Here is a 17,742-nt window from a genome sequence, read left to right on the forward strand (position 1 = left end):
TCTGCTGCAACCTGTTCCTTCTACACAACACTTGTGGGTAGGGGAGGTTTAAACAGTGAATAGAGAGGAAAGAGTACAGGGGTGTGGTCTCATCTCTCTCCTTTGTGCTGTAACGTACGAAGGGATGTACTGGAAGATGTTCAATTTTCTTACCTATGATTGGTTAAAATCAGGCAACAAGATTGTTCAGGTAGGCTCAGGACCTGGCATAGCTAAAATGATGACAAAACTGCTCCCACACACACAAGAAGGTATTTATTCCTTTAATTGAAGATTTAAACAACTAATTGCCCAATGAGCAGGATCTCAGATAGGGACCAACAAAAACAGACCAAAATACAAAAAACCAAGTACACAAATATACCCTTTATCTGCAAATGTTACCTGATAACCAAGTTTTAGGACATTAAAAAGGTTACAAAATTTAGAACACTTTTACAAATTACTTTGAACCAACAGCAGAGGTGGCAGTTGAGCACCCACATTGGTCCCTGCCCCTGCAGTTCCAGTCTGTGCCTGGATAATATGGTGGTTGGAACCAAGGGCGGGGTACCTGGAACTTCAAGTTTCCAAAGACAGCTTTGTGCCTCAGCTCAGTTCATGTAGCAATTCCAGCTTCCTGGCAGAGCACGGCTGTCAACAGCGTTGTGGGTGCACTCACCACTCTATATGCCGCATTGAGAGAACTATGACTCAGAATAAATGCAAAAATAAAAAAGGTATAAAATTGACCCTCAAGAAGAATACAGCGATTTTAAAAACAGCCCAGCTTTAACTAAACAACACTAAGCAGAAAAAACAGAGTTACAGCAATATCACCTTGAGCACGAGGTCACAGAAGACCTGTTATGGATCTCATCATGTGTTTTATTCTAATTACAAAATGTAGTGTCTTCGTCTTTACAAATATACCTGCAGCATTTCCACTTACGGACTAATACCAGATGCCCCTTTGAATTTTCTACCTTGTTAAAACTAGGACGACTAACTTCTCAGCGTCACATCTGTATGCTGCAGCATCACTTTATTCCCCTGCTTTTAAAATAAAATTATGAAAAGTTCACCTAGTAAAACAATAAATGCAACTGGAAATAACTGCAACAAGAAAAACTGCACATCTATATTTTTTCCCTCATGTAGTTACAAATACCTAGGAAACCAATGCCTGTGATTTATAGACAAGACTTGGGACACAGAATCAAGTACTTAAACAACTGCAAATAGCCATTTCTGAAAGGGAAAGACACTTAGGTTTTTACAAAACATTCAGTTATCAAATATACAGAAATATCAAAACCCTGATTGCGGCTACAGACAGAGGGGAATACATCTACACTGAGGTACTCTAAAACCTTAAAGTGCACAACTGAACTGACTGCTCATGTCTCCCAGCTTCAGCAAAGCGCTTTGCCTACAAGCAGCATTTGTCAAGCACTAAGAAGTCAAACTAATACCACATCTAGGGGTGTATTTGGGGGCTATGGCCTTACATCCATTTCTATATCTATAGATATAGAAATAGATATTTCTGAACATGACTAAGAGCTGTTAATCTCCAGCCTATGAGAGAAACAAGATGCAAATTCATCTTTGGTGTTTGAAGTCCAATGCAGTTAAGTGGAAGATGGACAAAAACAGATTAATGGTAAAACACTGTAGAGGTGTGTCTGAACCTTTGAAAAAATAGCACTAGCTTGTCTTAGACTACTGAAAGCCTTGGCACCAGAATCCATTACCATGCACCAGCTGCTGCCCAACATTACATGGGGGCAGAAGAGTTACCATCTTTAGTTCATGCTTCTCAGCCTGAGCATAAACAAACTGTGTGATCAGTAAACAATTTAATTGTAGCTACTACCGGCTCCTCCTGTAGAGTAGAGAGGAGACAAGGGCAACTCTATTGGTCAGAGCACCATGTTGCTAAATAGTCGGAGCTAGCTTTTAAAGACACAATTTTACCCTCAACATATACAAAGTTCTCCTCTGAGGGGGAGACACCTCCAAAACAAGGGTGCACTTGATAAACAGAATTAGATTTACTTTGGGATAGATTCCATTGGCACAAAAAGACTAGCCAGTCACATCTGTCTAGATAATACTAGCCCTACCTCAGTGCGACGGACTGGATTAAATGACCTATGGAGGTCCCTTCCAGGCCTACACTTCTATGAGTCTCTCTCTCCTTTCTAGGCTTTTTATTTTTCCCCTTCCTCTTCTTTTTTTTTAAATAAACTATCACAATATTCAGGCTCCCACCTGACTAGTCATCTGCTTAAACACAGAAAAACAATAATATTAAAGACCACAAATTGTTTTCCTGTCACTGGAGGTCTGAATACTATGGAGAATAACCTTCTCAGGGTGGAATGTTAGCTTTCAGCACCATGAGTGATTTTCCCCTGGTAGTGAGGATGACTTGTTACACATGAACCAGTGGAAGACAAAGTGATCTGTCTCAGGCAGCTCAGATGGCCAGAGGCAAGCTATCCCTTTCACACTGACTGGTCACTCACCTTGTGCTTCCTCTCCCTTTCACACTTCCTGGCCACCTGGCTTCACCTCTTCATTTCCAGTATAAAAAGAAGCCAACCAAGGATCATCATCTCTACTATAAGTGCTTGTAAAACCCACACATTCAAATAGCAGAAAAATAAATCTTCCACCATAGTCGTGATGTAACCCTCCCGTGGGATATTTTAATAAGTTGCCCAGCTTCTGAGTAGCCCACTATCATCCAAACCAACATCCTATGAACTGAACAATCCCCACCTTTCTGCTGCCCCTTACAGACTGTGTCTATTGTAAGAGATCAGCTGAGGAATGAGAGTCAGATTTTAGGAACAGACCTACTGCTTTAGGGGCTTCCCTGACTGACTAAATTGTCTCAAAATTGCCATGCCTGCTCCTACATTTTTAAACCAGCCATAAGAGTTAGAAATTCAGCACTTCAAGTAAATACCCTGCCATGGAGGTGGCACCCCTGGAGCTACACATTTGAAATTCCCCATTAGCCTCATTATTTGATCATAAGAGGCTAGTGGTGGCCTAAAGGAGCTGTGGCTCTACTTATTAGAATGCCCTGAAGCACACAGCTGGAGGCTGGAAGTGCTGTATTTTCAAAAATACTAAGTGGCTTTAAACCTGGGAGGCTGCTGCTGTTCTGAATGTAGCTGTCAAAATCTGTCAGGAGCCACAACATTTTAAAAAAAGGGTTAGAAAAAGGCAAGAATCAAAAAACTTAAATCCAAGCAATAGTGCCGTGTTGAAAGGATGGGCCAACTGCATCCCTGTGGTAACACCAATGGTCTCTTTCTAAATACTTCACTGTAGTTACAGCAGGGTTGTCTGGCCCAGGGCATTTTGATAAGGGACTGCTAGCTAAATAAACAAAACTAAATAAACTTCAGACAAGCTCAGGTGATGAGAGGAAGTGCTGTATGATTTAGCTCATCTGTTCCTATGAGATAAAGTATATTCAAGTAGGGGACACTGCTCATAACTAGCAGTATGAACATTAGGGCCTGACCCTGCAATATGCTGAGTACCCTGGATGAAATCCTGGCCCCATTAAAATCAATGGCCAAAAAACTTCACTGGTTTCACTGGGGCCAGGACATCACCTCCTGCAGTCCCACTGACTTCAATGGGAGTTGAGTGCTCTGCCTTTGAAGGATCATGCCTTTGCTAACTGGTGCTTTCCCTCCACTCCTGCAAATGCTTCCGCAAGATGTGCTTATTTTACATACAGGAGGAGTGAGGCTGTTCTGATGAATGAAGTTAAACCTGCTTAAGTGCTTGCAGGATCAGGGCCTGAGAGCCACACTGTAAACAGATATTCATTGCGAATATCAGGGGCTTAGCTCTCAAAGGCCAACTCCTGCTGGAGACTGAAGATAGGGAACAGAAACATGCATTTTGTTAGTCTGGGTAACAGGAATTTAAATTGATCACAACTGTTCAATGAGTTAATCTGCTTTTTTATCTAATTATGGCAGCATAGGTTATTCATCGTATTTAATATATGCCACCAGGCACTGAGTGTGTCCAGAAAAGGGTTTACAAATTAGAATACAGATTGACAGGATACTCCTGAATGCAGTTGTAAATATATTTAATTAAATGGAGTGAAACTATTTAGAGAAGTCATTTGTGTTCCCTTTCCCCTATCAAAATCTGCCTTTGTAAAAGTTAAAAAAAAAATGCAAGTTTGTAACTTTAATAATTTTTCTAGGCAATGAGCTCTCTCCTTGAGGTATAAATGGCTGTACCTTAACTTCAGAACATGATCGCAGGGCGACTCAGCTGAAGAGAGAGGTATGGTGGCTCTGTATACCGTTACAGCTATGGCAATGCAACACAAGCAAGCTAAAAATCACTTTTTGCAGCAAATTCTTGAGATGCAGCTCTGAAATACAACCAACATGAACTCAGATTTCAAAAATTAAAAGGAACACTGTCAAGATTTCCCCCCTTTCCACTTGCCTGTAAGTATAACATCTTAATACTGAACATTGTTAAAAGTGAAGTAAATGGATACATTGAATTTGCTTTTCCCCAGTTATACTTGTTCTTTCTGCATCTCTGCATGCAGTTTTTGCAATAAGGTTAGTTAAATCAGTGCATTGTCCTATGTGGAGGCAGGTATACCAGTATAAAGGTGTTTCTAGCAGTACAGCTTGCTATAGTAGCAAATGAAACAAGCTCTGCTGGTATATACACACCTTTTACTCTGATAGAACTGCTACCAGACTAGAGTTGCACTGATTTAGTTTAAATCACTGCATACGGTGTGTAGACGCTTAGCGAGAGAAACCAGAATAGCAGTTTCTCTTCGTCTGTTCAATACAGAACACAGGGCAAAAAAAATTTTAAAGCATGAATTAAAAAACTCTTCACATGGGGTTTTGTAATTTGTTTTCTCAGTCTAAACCAGGTTGACAGTGTCCCTTTAATTCTTATTTCTTTCTGTTCTGGGGCAACTTGAAGGACTAGATGAAATGCCACCCATCACAATTTACACCCTGATTGATTTTTTAAAACAATTATTTCAACCTGATGGTTTTCCATGCATTCAAGTCAGAGCATCCTCAAAAGGTGTTACTATGCTGGGCTCAAACCAAAGAGGTGAAGATCCATAGCAGCTGAGAAAGAAATAATCCAATTTAAAAAATAAATGTTAAAAATATATTTTGAATGATTCTTTAGTTCCCCATTATCTTCAACCAGCTTAAAGTAGTGCAATAGAATCTCACTAATTCACACAAATAACTGGGAGACCCACAGCATATTGCTTCACTTACTCACCAACTAGCAAAATTCAAATAATGAAAGTTAATCCAGGATGATGCATTACGAATTGGGCTTGGTTCACTTTCAGTTAGAGTAGTAATTCAGCTTTTTCTTATACTTTATAATGTAATCAGTAAATGTACTGAAGGATACACAGCAAAAAGTCTTGAGAAGGGGACTGTACTGCCACTCTCTTTGCTGGGATGCAGACAGCGCCTGCCATTTTCTGGAGTAATTATATAGTGTGGGTTAGGAAGGTTCCATTGTAATCTGCATAAAATATGTAAGAAACGCCAACTTCTTGCAGAATAAGGCCACTAATTTTGCCATTGACTACGGGCAGTGAAAAACAGCAGTTGAAAGAAGAAAATCCTCACTCTATTGTAGAGATCTTTTGAGGCAAGAAATAGTGAGGGGGGAGGGAGGGGAAGCAGACATGACACACTAACACACTGTCCTTTCATTCTCCTCTTTCTTCTCCAATATGAATGCAGGTACCTCGTCTTCCTGTAAGTGCTACTTCTCAGGGAGAAATTTCAGTCTATTTTCTTAGATGGGAGTCTAAGCAAATCCACACCATATTTGAAGACGGGGACAGCACTGTAGAACAATATTACAAGTTTTCCATGAGCCATGGTCATGATAGTCTGATGCCCAGATGCCCAGATTCGATACCAGGGCCCATAGAAAGGATCCGAGATGGCTGGGCACAACATGTTGTTCAAATTCACTTCCGTGACCTGTGGAAAGGGACAATAACAAGTTTATAAATCAATCTGATATTGTGCTGTATTGACTCAGAAACCTAAAATGGGGATTTCCTAACTCCCCTAAAAATCAAAGTAATCAAGTTAGTATATTTGCAGTTCTCACTTACCTATTTATTCAGCACACAGTCAGATTTTCAGAAGTAAGGCAAGCAGTTGTGCACTCAGTACGTATGCAACTGCATGTCTAATTTGTGCATGGTAAAATGTGTTTGTGTGAATGGCGTGACTTACATGCAAATGACCACAAGTAGCCATTAGCACGTGCAATTGCCCAATTTGAGCACATAATTGCCCCAGCAAATTAGGCACCAATTTGCAGCTAAACACTTTGGCCCAAATGTTTACTTTATGAGTAGTCACTTACCAGTCCCAGAATCTGTAAGATGCTAAAATGATAGACAAACATCAGGCCCGTGGATAACAGAGCCCACCAGAAATTGCAAAGTGGCTCTGCGGTGTAGATACCTATAAGAAAAAAAAAAAGTATTAATATTTAACTGAATTACTGTGATTCCACCTAGTAACTAACTTTCATGATAGTGAATACTTGAGAGACCCTTGTTTTTCACCTGAAATATACTCATCTTTTCCCTCTTTCTGATCCAGCGTTGAGGGCTAGATGTCTTAATTTGATCACTAAACACTATACAAGACATTAACTCTCACTAATCCTGCTTGTTTTCCACTGAAACAGGATTTCTCTTGGCCACAGAAGCAAACAGGGAGTGTTAATTTTACTCCATAAATATACAATCTGATTTTCAGAGGTGCTTCAGTCAAGGTATTCAAGTATTACACCCATCGGAAGAAGGTGTTATCACTTTGTCCAGCTCATTCTACAGAGAGAACAGAACTAAACAAATAACAGTTACCACAATCGTGTTAAATCACTGCAATGCAATTACACTGCAATGTGTGTGGATGTTACTGCATTATCTGCTGATAACTATGCAGTTAACTTGCACCATCAATGCACAGGACAAAGGACTGTATAATCATATCTCACTGTCCAGGGCTGCCAAGCGTCTGGTTTTTGACTGGAATGCCCAGTCAAAAAAGTGACCCTGGTGCCTTGCTGACCAGGCTGCTAAAAGTTCAGTTGGTAGTGCAGCAAGGCTAAGGAAGGTTCCCAGAAGCGGCCGGTATTTCCCTGCGGCCCCTAGGCACAGGGGCGGGAACGGGTTCTGCATGCTGTCCCCACCCTGAGCATCGGCTCTGCAGCTCCCATTGGCCAGGAACCACAGCCAATGGGAGCTGCAGGGGTAGTGCCTGCGGGCATGGGCAGCGCACAGAGCCCCCCTGGCCCCTCTGCCTATGAGCTAGATGTGCCAGCCACTTCCGGGAGCTGCCTGAGATAAGCATCGCCCAGCTGGAGCCTGCACCTCTCCCCCTGCCCCAACCCTGAGCCCCCTCCACACCCAAACTCCTTCACAGAGCCAGCACCCCACACCCCCAACTCCCTGCTCCCTCCTGCACTCCAAACCCCTCATCCCTGGCCCCACCCCATACCCCCTCCCCCAGCCCTGAGCCCCCTCCCACACGTCAAACCCCTCAGCCCTATCCCGGAGCCCCATCCTGCACACCAATCCCCGGCCCCACCCAGTGAAGGTGAGTGAGGGTGGGGGAGAGCAAGCAACAGAGGGAGGGGACAGTGCCTCAGAGAAGTGGCAGGGCAAGAGTGTTCAGTTTTGTGCAATTAGAAAGTTGGCAACCCTATGACACCGTCAAGTATGTCAGCTAATGAGAGGCTGCGCTCCACAAATGGAGAAGGCTATAGAGGTGTGTCTGCCCAGAGTTTATCTCCACTGGAGAAACAAGTAACTGCACATTCAGCAGGATCACTTGTTATTGAAAAGGAAACACTTCCCCAGTAGTGCCTAGCTCTTACACACCTGAACCAGGGTCTTATGGCAGCTAAACACACTGTGACACAATTTAGGATCTACAGGACAGGAAAGCCTTTGGGAGTTCCCATGAAAGCATTCTCGGGCACAGTGCATCTGATTTTTTAATTAATACTCCCTGGCTGTGCTATGTTGGGAACAGAAACAGAATTAATGTGGTTTCCAAACCCCACTAACATACAAAATTTTCAATTAAAATAAAAAAAATAATGAGGAGTCAAAGAAAATACAAACTGAATTTCTCATCTATGTTTCCATTGAGCAAAAATGTACATTAGCTGATATCACAGAGGCAGCGCAGCATCCACACACAATTACAAGAAGGTTATTGACCAGCTTCTAGCTTAATTAGCAAGTACCAGACTAAATACGCAGCAGAAAAAATAATCTACCCTGCTTCCCCCCCAACAACTCAGAAAAAAGCAACCCTAAATCAGCTGTTTAGCTGCCACGTACATATGGCGCATGGTGTCTTCTCCTATAATCATTTACACACTGCTTTCATGTATTTAAATCCTCACCACCATTTTACAATCCTTTTGTACATTGATTTCTAAAGTCCAAGACAGACTCAAATCCTGTGCTGTCTCCAAGGCATACGTGGTGCAGCTCAAGAGGCTTTATACCACATTTTATGCCCCTCCTCCCAATCCTGCAGCTGGACAGACTGACTGATACCCGGAGTAAATTACAGCTGCCTCAGGAATGCTACTTTCTGTTCAGCTGCATAACACTGTTACTGGCAGTCAGGAATCAACAGGGTATAGAACTGCCCCAGACACAACCCCAAAGCCTGGGGCTGGGATAGGGCTGGTAAGGAAGCTGCTATCGGCAGCTCTAGTCCATCCCCCAAGCTGCTGGCCAGTTAAACCAGCATTACATCTTCTTTGTACCATCAGAGTCACAACACAGGGGGTCAAGGATTTGGCCCTTGGTGCATGACCTCTCTCTCAAGCCTCTGTTCTAAGGACAATGTTCAATCACTTGGGGAGGGAAGGGAACGTAACGTCGTGTGTCCAGAACTGGTATATGTATTTGAGGAGAAAATTAAACAAACAGGAAGGGGGGAAAGGAAATCTATTATGTGCCAGAATGTCCAAAGCGGATGGGGGTGGGGAGCAGAAGGGCAGGAGGAAGGGGGAGGAAAACATCTCATTTCCCTAGAAGGCCGAAGTTAATCAGCACAGATCCCAGTCAGGACAAGGCAGCTCATCCTGCTTACTGTGCAACACTGGAGTGTGAGCAGTCAGCATCACACTAGCCTTTCAACCAAACCTGAGCAAGGTACGGCTCCCGCACCATTCAGGACAGACACAAAGCAGAAGCTGCAAGGTTGGCAGTTTTATCTGACCTTGCCTTGCCTGCCACAGTGAACGGGATCACAATGAGAGTGAACAAAATATGAAGACACACACAAAAATTTCTACATAACTAGAATGGTGTATTTTTAAAAATATCCTGGTGCTGGTAAAGTGGAACTGGAATTCTACATTTACAGTCTCTCACACACACTGCAGCTGCTTGGGCTGAACCTGTGTAACCTTTCTCTATGCCATACCATTAATTTTCCTGTTCTGAAAGACCACTTTGACACACAGTTGTCTCTCCAAGCCATGGCCCTGGGATGAGGCTGCCAGCATCAGTCAATGCCACAATACTTCAGACTAAAAGAACAGGAGTACTTGTGGCATCTCAGAACTATTATTTCGCTGCACAGGTAACCTATTTCCCCAGGTCATAATCCACATAATCATAATCTGATACAAACTTCTGCCCAAGGCATACAGATAGATTATAGGCCGATTACTGCATGTTGCTGAAGGTCAATGATCACAGGTCAAGCCACACGGGATATCGTTACAGCAGAAGGCAATCTGTGATTGAGTCAAAAAGTGTTTCAACAAGGTCTGCTAGTGAGATGGGCAGAGGAAATAATTTTCTAGCATTGGTTCTACAGACATTAGATCATTTTTGTAGCTGTTCTACCTGTACTGGACCTCACCAAGTTTGTCAAGAATTCACGTTTTCCCGAGAATAGACATAATATGGATTTGGCAAGAACCAGTCTCTGGGGTCACAAATACTGTACAATAGTTCAATGTCCTGTGTTAACGAGATATTAATCGATCAGGTAAGAAGGGTGTTACCACAGGGTCCAACTGTAAAACAAGCTGGAACCAACTGGTTTCATAGCCTGAGGCCATGTCTACATCTAAAATTTTGCAGCGCTGGTTGTTACAGCTGTATTAGTACAGCTGTATAGGGCCAGCGCTGCAGAGTGGCCACACTTACAGCAACCAGCGCTGCAAGTGGTGTTAGATGTGGCCACACTGCAGCGCTGTTGGGCGGCTTCAAGGGGGGTTCCGGGAACGCGAGAGCAAACCGGGAAAGGAGACCAGCTTCGCCGCGGTTTGCTCTCGCGTTCCCCGAACCACCCTGCAAACCGCAGGGAAGGAGACCTGCTTGCTCGGGGTTCCGGGAACGAGAGAGCAAACCGGGAAAGGAGACCAGCTTCGCCGCGGTTTGCTCTCGCGTTCCCGGAGCCACCCAGCAAACCGCAGGGAAGGAGACCTGCTTGCTCGGGGTTCCGGGAACGAGAGAGCAAACCGGGAAAGGAGACCAGCTTCGCCGCGGTTTGCTCTCGCGTTCCCGGAGCCACCCAGCAAACCGCAGGGAAGGAGACCTGCTTGCTCGGGGTTCCGGGAACGAGAGAGCAAACCGGGAAAGGAGACCAGCTTCGCCGCGGTTTGCTCTCGCGTTCCCGGAGCCACCCAGCAAACCGCAGGGAAGGAGACCTGCTTGCTTGGGGTTCCGGGAACGAGAGAGAAAACCGGGAAAGGAGACCAGCTTCGCCGCGGTTTGCTCTCGCGTTCCCCGAACCACCCTGCAAACCGCAGGGAAGGAGACCTGCTTGCTCGGGGTTCCGGGAACGAGAGAGCAAACCGGGAAAGGAGACCCGCTTGATTACCAGAGGCTTCCTCCTTCCACGGAGGTCAAGAAAAGCGCTGGTAAGTGTCTACATTGGATTACCAGCGCTGGATCACCAGCGCTGGATCCTCTACACCCGAGACAAAACGGGAGTACGGCCAGCGCTGCAAACAGGGAGTTGCAGCGCTGGTGGTGCCCTGCAGATGTGTACACCTTCAAAGTTGCAGCGCTGTAACTCCCTCACCAGCGCTGCAACTTTCTGATGTAGACAAGCCCTGAGCCAAGGGTGATTGCAAAAGATGTCTGTTAGCCAGCCGAACGTGTCAGCCTGGAAGTTCACTGCTCTCACATTAACATTAGATGGCAGCAGATAGCTGTAAACTGATAAAGAACGGGCGCCAGAACAATGCCACAGGGACGGAAGAGGTGGAGAAGACTTATTACACTGAGCCATTCCTGTTGCAGGACACAGTCCCAGATGGGAGGACAAATCCATACAAAATACTCCAGAAATCAAGCACTAAAAGAGAGCCTCCAAGAGACACTCTTAGACAATGCCTCAAAGCAAAACAAATATGGAACTACATGGGCTAAAGTATATATAAGGCTACAAGATCTCCAGTGAGATCAAACCAGAAGAGGGAAACATCAGGAACTTGGAAATATCTCGAGTCAAGTCCCAGGATGGGAGTACAGCATAGTTTGGTATAGCTCCCTATGTACAATGTAGAATATATGCTAAGAAAACATGGTGTTTTCCATTCCCTAGTGCACTAATTAGAAGTCTGTAACATTCCCAACTTTACTACTTGTTGAGACATTAACATAAATGAATGGTTAATCCTGTGCAGTGAGTGGAGTTCAAGATGTACGTCCCTGTGGGTGCTCCACTTCAGATGTGCATGCATCACATGCACCTTCAATCAGCAATTTTTGTTAGCAGTGCCCATTCGGCCCACATATGTGCCCTACACTTCCTTCTCCACCACAAAGTCCCAGAGAGGAAACCCCGAAGCAGAGAGGAAGGAGGATTGGTAGTGGAGCACCCATGAAGGGGACACATCTTGAAGAACTCCAGTTATTGCACAGGGTTAGTAACCTCTCCTTCTTGAACAGCATCACAGAGGTAGAAAGAGATCTTATGGAATGGAGGTTTCGAGGTTGTATATCGGGAGATTGATAACAGGAAATGATACATTCAGAAATCCAACTAGAGAGTCTCCATGTGGAGATCGTATACCTTTTAGATCTGTCAGCAATTGACGCGAATGATGTGGGAGACTTCCTAATCCAGGTAGAAGGCTAATGCCCTCCTGACACTGTGTGTGTGTGTAAACTCGCATTCCTCCTGCTCTGCTGTGGTTTAGGGAGAAAAAAAACTGCCAGCTAACAAACTAGACAGTGCAAGCTTGGCCAACTGAAGCGGACACATTGAATTCTCAGTCTCGAGTCCAGGCAGTTGACAAGGAACTGAGGAGATCTGCCCGCGTAGCCCTATGTAGCCTTGATACAGGGCACGTAGGGTGCATATGTGTGCAGAATGAGTACTGATATCGAAAATCTCTGATCGAAGGCATATGAGCACCAGAAGGAGAGCAACCATAGGGATGCTACTCGAAGAACTAAATTATTTTGTTAGGAAGGGGCAATGAAGGCGCTATCCCTGATTCACCAATACCTCGCACTTAGATTTCCTCAAAGCTTCACAGTTAAAGTGCTTTACACTGACTGATTCATAATGACCTGGGGAGCTAATGCTGCAAGAGAGACCCTCCCTGTTCATGAAGAACAGGGTTCTCCCCAGGTACTCCATGCTTGGAGGCATCCACGACGACTATATTAATGGGCTGAAGTTTACATAAAATTTGAAAACTTGAATACAAAACTAACAAAAATTAAAAACTCCTGCAATCAAGTGTATTCTTACCACAAACCTTGGTCAAAAAGACAAGAAAACATAATCAAGTGTCTCTGAAGTCACAAGGTGACAGGAAGAGAACGTGTTTGGCAGATGCATACTTGTAAGCTCTTTGAGGCATGAAATGTCTTTTGGTTCTGTGGTGGTACAGCACCTAGCACAGTGGGGTGCTGGGCCATACCAACGGCTTCTAGGCACTACCTCAAAACAAATAAACAGCAATAACAATCCCGGTGTGCTTATGGCAGGTAAAGCAAAGTGTTGCCTTAGAAGAACTGGAGACATAATGAAACAAGTTGTGCTTAGTTAGTTAACTCCAACCTATCAGATATCAGTAAGGTAATATGGCTCAAACTGATTGCAGACCTACCTCCTTTCCGCAGCAGATAGATGGGCACAACATAGAGCATCACATGCTGGATGTAATAAATTTCCACCTCGAAGGGAAGCTGAGGAAACAAGGAAAACATGAATAAGCATTTTTTATGATTAACAAAACATCTCTTGTGAGCACAAAGTATGTTGCATAACTATCCATACACAGCATAGGGATCATTTCTCTTCTGGCTCCACCAAAATGCAGACACTTGCAGGCTAGAAGGTAAAAGCAATGATAACAAGAGTAACATCACTACTTAGCAGGTTAGGTTAGGAAGGGAAGAACACCTTTTCCTAGTGAAACCGTGGGGAAAATTAGGCAGACAATGCAATTATCTGTGTTGGAAGTCCCTGTAATAAATAAACCACCACCATTATTTACTTTGTATCTCATCAACCTGAGACAGTGGTTCAACACTAACTCAGTAACTGTCCCAGACTGATGTTAAAAATCAACCATCCCTACCTGAGCTAAATAATTATGCGGTATTTCTGGCCAAATTCCAACTGAATTGTCAGCCGTCACATCCTCAAAAGCCACACTGCAATTACACTGTTTTGCCACCTACATGTGTTAATGAAGGGGTGGCAACTCTGTATTAACTCTTGGCACTGGCCATCTAGATTTTCCAATAGCAAATACAAAAACAAAACAGTGTAATACTTGCAGCCAGGCAACCCTGACAAGGGACAGCCCGGGAGAAAGACAAAAGAGGAACTCGCTGAGCCAGTTCTCTGCTCTTCCTCAGTAAACTGCTTCTGTCCAATTACCAGCAGCGTAAGGCACAAAACCTCTATGCTATTCAAAGAGAGAAGTATAACTCACTGCAAGGGATGACAAAGCACGTACAAAGAAAGCCCACAACCAAATTCCAAGTCTGTGCAAAAAAAAGTGAAGAAAAGGCCCACTTTGTAGACAAGATTCTTTAGAATACATAGAAAAAATAAAACTGTACCCGCCTAGAGAACCATCTTACTTGTAAACGTGAAACCATCCGATCTGGTAAAATACAGCAACTATACATTAGTGCATAACTGTGCCAGCCTGCTTTTAAATCAACAAAATTCACAGGGAGAAGCACAAGTCTGGATTTTAACGTTGCTTGAGAGACATGGAAAGGAAATTCCCAGAACTTCAAGTTTGAAATTTGGGGGAGGAAGACAGAGAGGAGTTGGATTCGAATACCAGAATCCATAACAGCCTCCAGAGTTACAGTTCTGGTTCACTTCCAAGGTCAGATATACCTGTTTTTCTGATCTAGTTCAGTTGTGAAAATTGGACAATATTTACCATCATTTTAGGCTCAAATCTCACAAGAACAGCTCAACAAAATTTATACTATCCAACCCAAACCCAATCATTGGCCTTGGTTCAATCTCAGATCCAAATCGTAACCTGATGCTAATCCAGATCCAAATACTGCTGCTGTGGGCCCATCTGTATTAGTAATCAGAGTTATGATTCTTTGATTATTGGTAGAAAGGGGAAGCCTTCCCTGAAGCACAGCTCGCTCTGACATGGCATTGTGCTTGTAACGACGTAATGATGTTAACTGGCAGCAGCATAACAACTTCTAAGTCATCAGGTGCCAATGCACTAAACAGAGTTATGGATTCACTGAAGAGGGATAAGTGAAGAGAGAGGATGGACTGAGAATGAAACTGTTTCAAATAAGATTTAATAGCACCAGAGAAACAGGATAGGAATTTATTGGCAAAAATCTTATTTGCACAAAATATTTTCTTTTGACTACACTCCAGTGTAAGAATCTCCTTAAACAGGCAACTCTGCTAGCCCTGATTCACAATGGCTGACTATGCTCAGCACTGCCAGAGTCCTGATTGTGAACTCCAAGATGTTCATGCAACTGTTAAGGAAGTGAACTATAAACATTCCATACAAATTCTCTCTTTTTAAACAGATTGTTCAAATAGTCTAAAAAATATTAAACAATATTCCGCAAAGGCAACGCATTGCAAGAACCCTTGGAAGTTTTCTGCATCCTAACCCTTTCTTCTCTCTTCTGGCTTATTTCCTGACAGACACTTGGGCATAAGGGAGTGAATCAGAGATCAATCAACTTGAAAGGAGCTTAAAATGGCTTTAGCAAATGGAAAAGGATTTGTAGCTCTGCCACTTGGACAGCCTGAGAATTAGAAAGAATAGCTCCAGATATAAACATGCAACATTTGCTCCTGCTGAGAAGCCTTCTCCATCCATTGTCTATGGTTTCATAAGGGCTTTTGCACTAGTTGAGTCAACATGAGGGTCAGTTATACAAACTCCACACTCAGGACACACTTGAGAACAGAGGACAGTTTGTTTTGTTGCAACAGTGTTTTACAGTTTTTACTAAATTAAACAAAACGACATTTTCATGCCATGAAAGATTGTTTGTTCTGAGGTCTGACTAATTATGCAAAAGCATTTCCTGGTGTGGCATAGACAACACAGACTTCCTTTCTACACAGTAAGGCATCTAAATGCCAAAAAACAGACTTACACTGTATAGCCAGGCTACAACAAAGAGAAAGAACAAAACAAACATGAGAGGAACTGTAAAGCTGTACAGAACAACTGATTCACCTCACTGCTAGGATTTAGCAAGTGTTCGCTTTGGGTGTGTTGCTTGCTCCATAAAACTTGCTTGCACCAAGAACTAAGATAGTGACACACTTATAGTGCATAGCAAGTGAAGAGAGCAATCCAATCCTGCCAATCCAGAATTTAAGGAATTCTGCAGGTAACCTCTATTCACAACAGTTTTACCATGCCCATTTTATAAGTCAAAGGGAAGGCAGCACTGCGGAGGTGTCCTGCCCACAGCAAACAAGATGAGACTGGTGATGAACACTCTTTGCTTGAGTTGATTTGGCTCTGAAATGTGAACATGAACATAAAGCATGGTAAGCAACTGCAAGCCAAAAGGTTCAAGGTCCCTAAACCCAGACCTAACAAGCTGAAAGGGGACCACCAGGGCTGCCCAGAGGATTCAGGGGGTCTGGGACAAAACAATTTCAGGGGCCCCTTCCATAAAAAAAAGTTGCAATACTATAGAATACTATTATTCTCATGGCAGCCCCTGCAGGGCCTGGGGCAAATTTCCCCAGTTGCCCCTCCCCAGGTAGCCCTGGGGACCACTTCTAAGGGTGCCAAGCCCCCGTGGGTTTCTCCTCTCACTGAGGGAACCAAAGCCAGACCTCCTGAGGATGGTGTTAATTTCAAGGCGCAAAGACGTCCCCGGCAATGGGCAAAGGAGAGGCCCAGGCCACTGTCCCTGGCCTCATATCCACCTCCCAGCCCCTGGGAGCTTCACACTCTAGGGTGACTGAGGTGGGCTGGACATTATGTTCTGGTTGCCAGTCCCAAACTCCCCTCTCCTTGCAGGCTACCACCAACATCGCTCGCCCTGCCTCCCAGGGGCAATATTAAGAAAGGGATAGCTAGCCTCCATGTCAAGAAATCTTTCCCAACAGTAAAGTCTTCAGAGCAGGCTCCTGAGAAAGCAGCAGAAACCCAACTGCCTGGGAAAGTTCAAACTAAACTGGGCAAGACATTAGACAGAATACTATAGGGAGCAATCCTGAATTGACAGGGAGATGGACTGGATGACCGAGTAGGTCCTCACCATCTAACTTCTATTCTCTGGTGTGCTCCTGCACTGTGACTTGGCATTTACCTCTTTTGACACCCTTTTAGCACTGATGCATCACAGTTAATGCCATTTCTGAAAATAGGACAGAACATCAGACATTTTTAGCTTCTGAATATAAAAGTGGCTCTCTTAGGATTACCATGTGAGAGGTACACACGATGTCAGAGGAGGTGAACAGAGCTCCCAAATGCTGGTTGTTGTACAACGTACTATAGCAGCTCAGAGAGACCGAACAACTTGATGTAAAAAGCGCTGAGTCACCAGGAGACAGGATCCACTAGCCATGGAAAAACTAACCTACTTTAAATGGCATTAGGAAGAGACTCTTCAAACTTCATTCCTTTTCTTAGAACACTCAAACAAGCAAAGGTCCAAGACAGGTATATATGGATGAACTGTTGCCTTCTTCTACTAGCAGATATTTCATCCCTCTCTAACCATCTAGTCTAGGTCCCCATAATTGTTAAAATGAAAGCAAACCACAGCCCACATTACTCAAATAACCAGTAAAATGTCTCTCCTTTTGAAGATTACTAGCTTTATTGCTTGTGGTTTCAATATTAAAACATATGGATATTGTGGAGTTCAGAAATTTCTTGGGAAATTTACTGTCTACCCAAAGAATTTTTAACATGGATAGCAAATTATGCATTGTTTGTTCTATAACAAATTGCCACACACACAGACACACACACAAACCCTCTGCATCAGACTAGCCCATGATCAAAATATGCTGATGTGAAGCTTTGAAAAATTTACTCTCAAACTATTCAAGTGTTACATTTTCTATCAAAATTTGTTTTAGAACGTATTTGGCATATTGTTTTTTCAGTAAAGAGCATAACTCATAATGCCACATCTGCAGCTTGTCCCTAATACTAGCCCAGCATGATGCAGAT

At 43.6% G+C, this 17,742-nt stretch overlaps 1 protein-coding gene across 1 annotated transcript in view; it reads right to left on the reverse strand.

Annotated features, from left to right (window-relative positions):
- Nucleotides 1-240: 240 nt before the first annotated feature.
- TMEM164 (transmembrane protein 164) overlaps nucleotides 241-17,742 on the reverse strand; it is a 95,033-nt gene continuing 77,531 nt past the window's right edge. The window contains exons 4-6 of the mRNA XM_030575374.1: nucleotides 13,180-13,258; nucleotides 6,424-6,524; nucleotides 241-6,029 (exon numbers count right to left, since the gene is read on the reverse strand). Coding sequence (XP_030431234.1) covers nucleotides 5,826-6,029; nucleotides 6,424-6,524; nucleotides 13,180-13,258 — 384 coding nt within the window. The 3' untranslated portion in view covers nucleotides 241-5,825. The remainder of the gene's footprint in view (nucleotides 6,030-6,423; nucleotides 6,525-13,179; nucleotides 13,259-17,742) is intronic.

This window comes from Gopherus evgoodei, chromosome 9 (genome assembly GCF_007399415.2).
Source record: "Gopherus evgoodei ecotype Sinaloan lineage chromosome 9, rGopEvg1_v1.p, whole genome shotgun sequence".
In the NCBI taxonomy this organism is placed as follows: domain Eukaryota; kingdom Metazoa; phylum Chordata; order Testudines; family Testudinidae; genus Gopherus; species Gopherus evgoodei.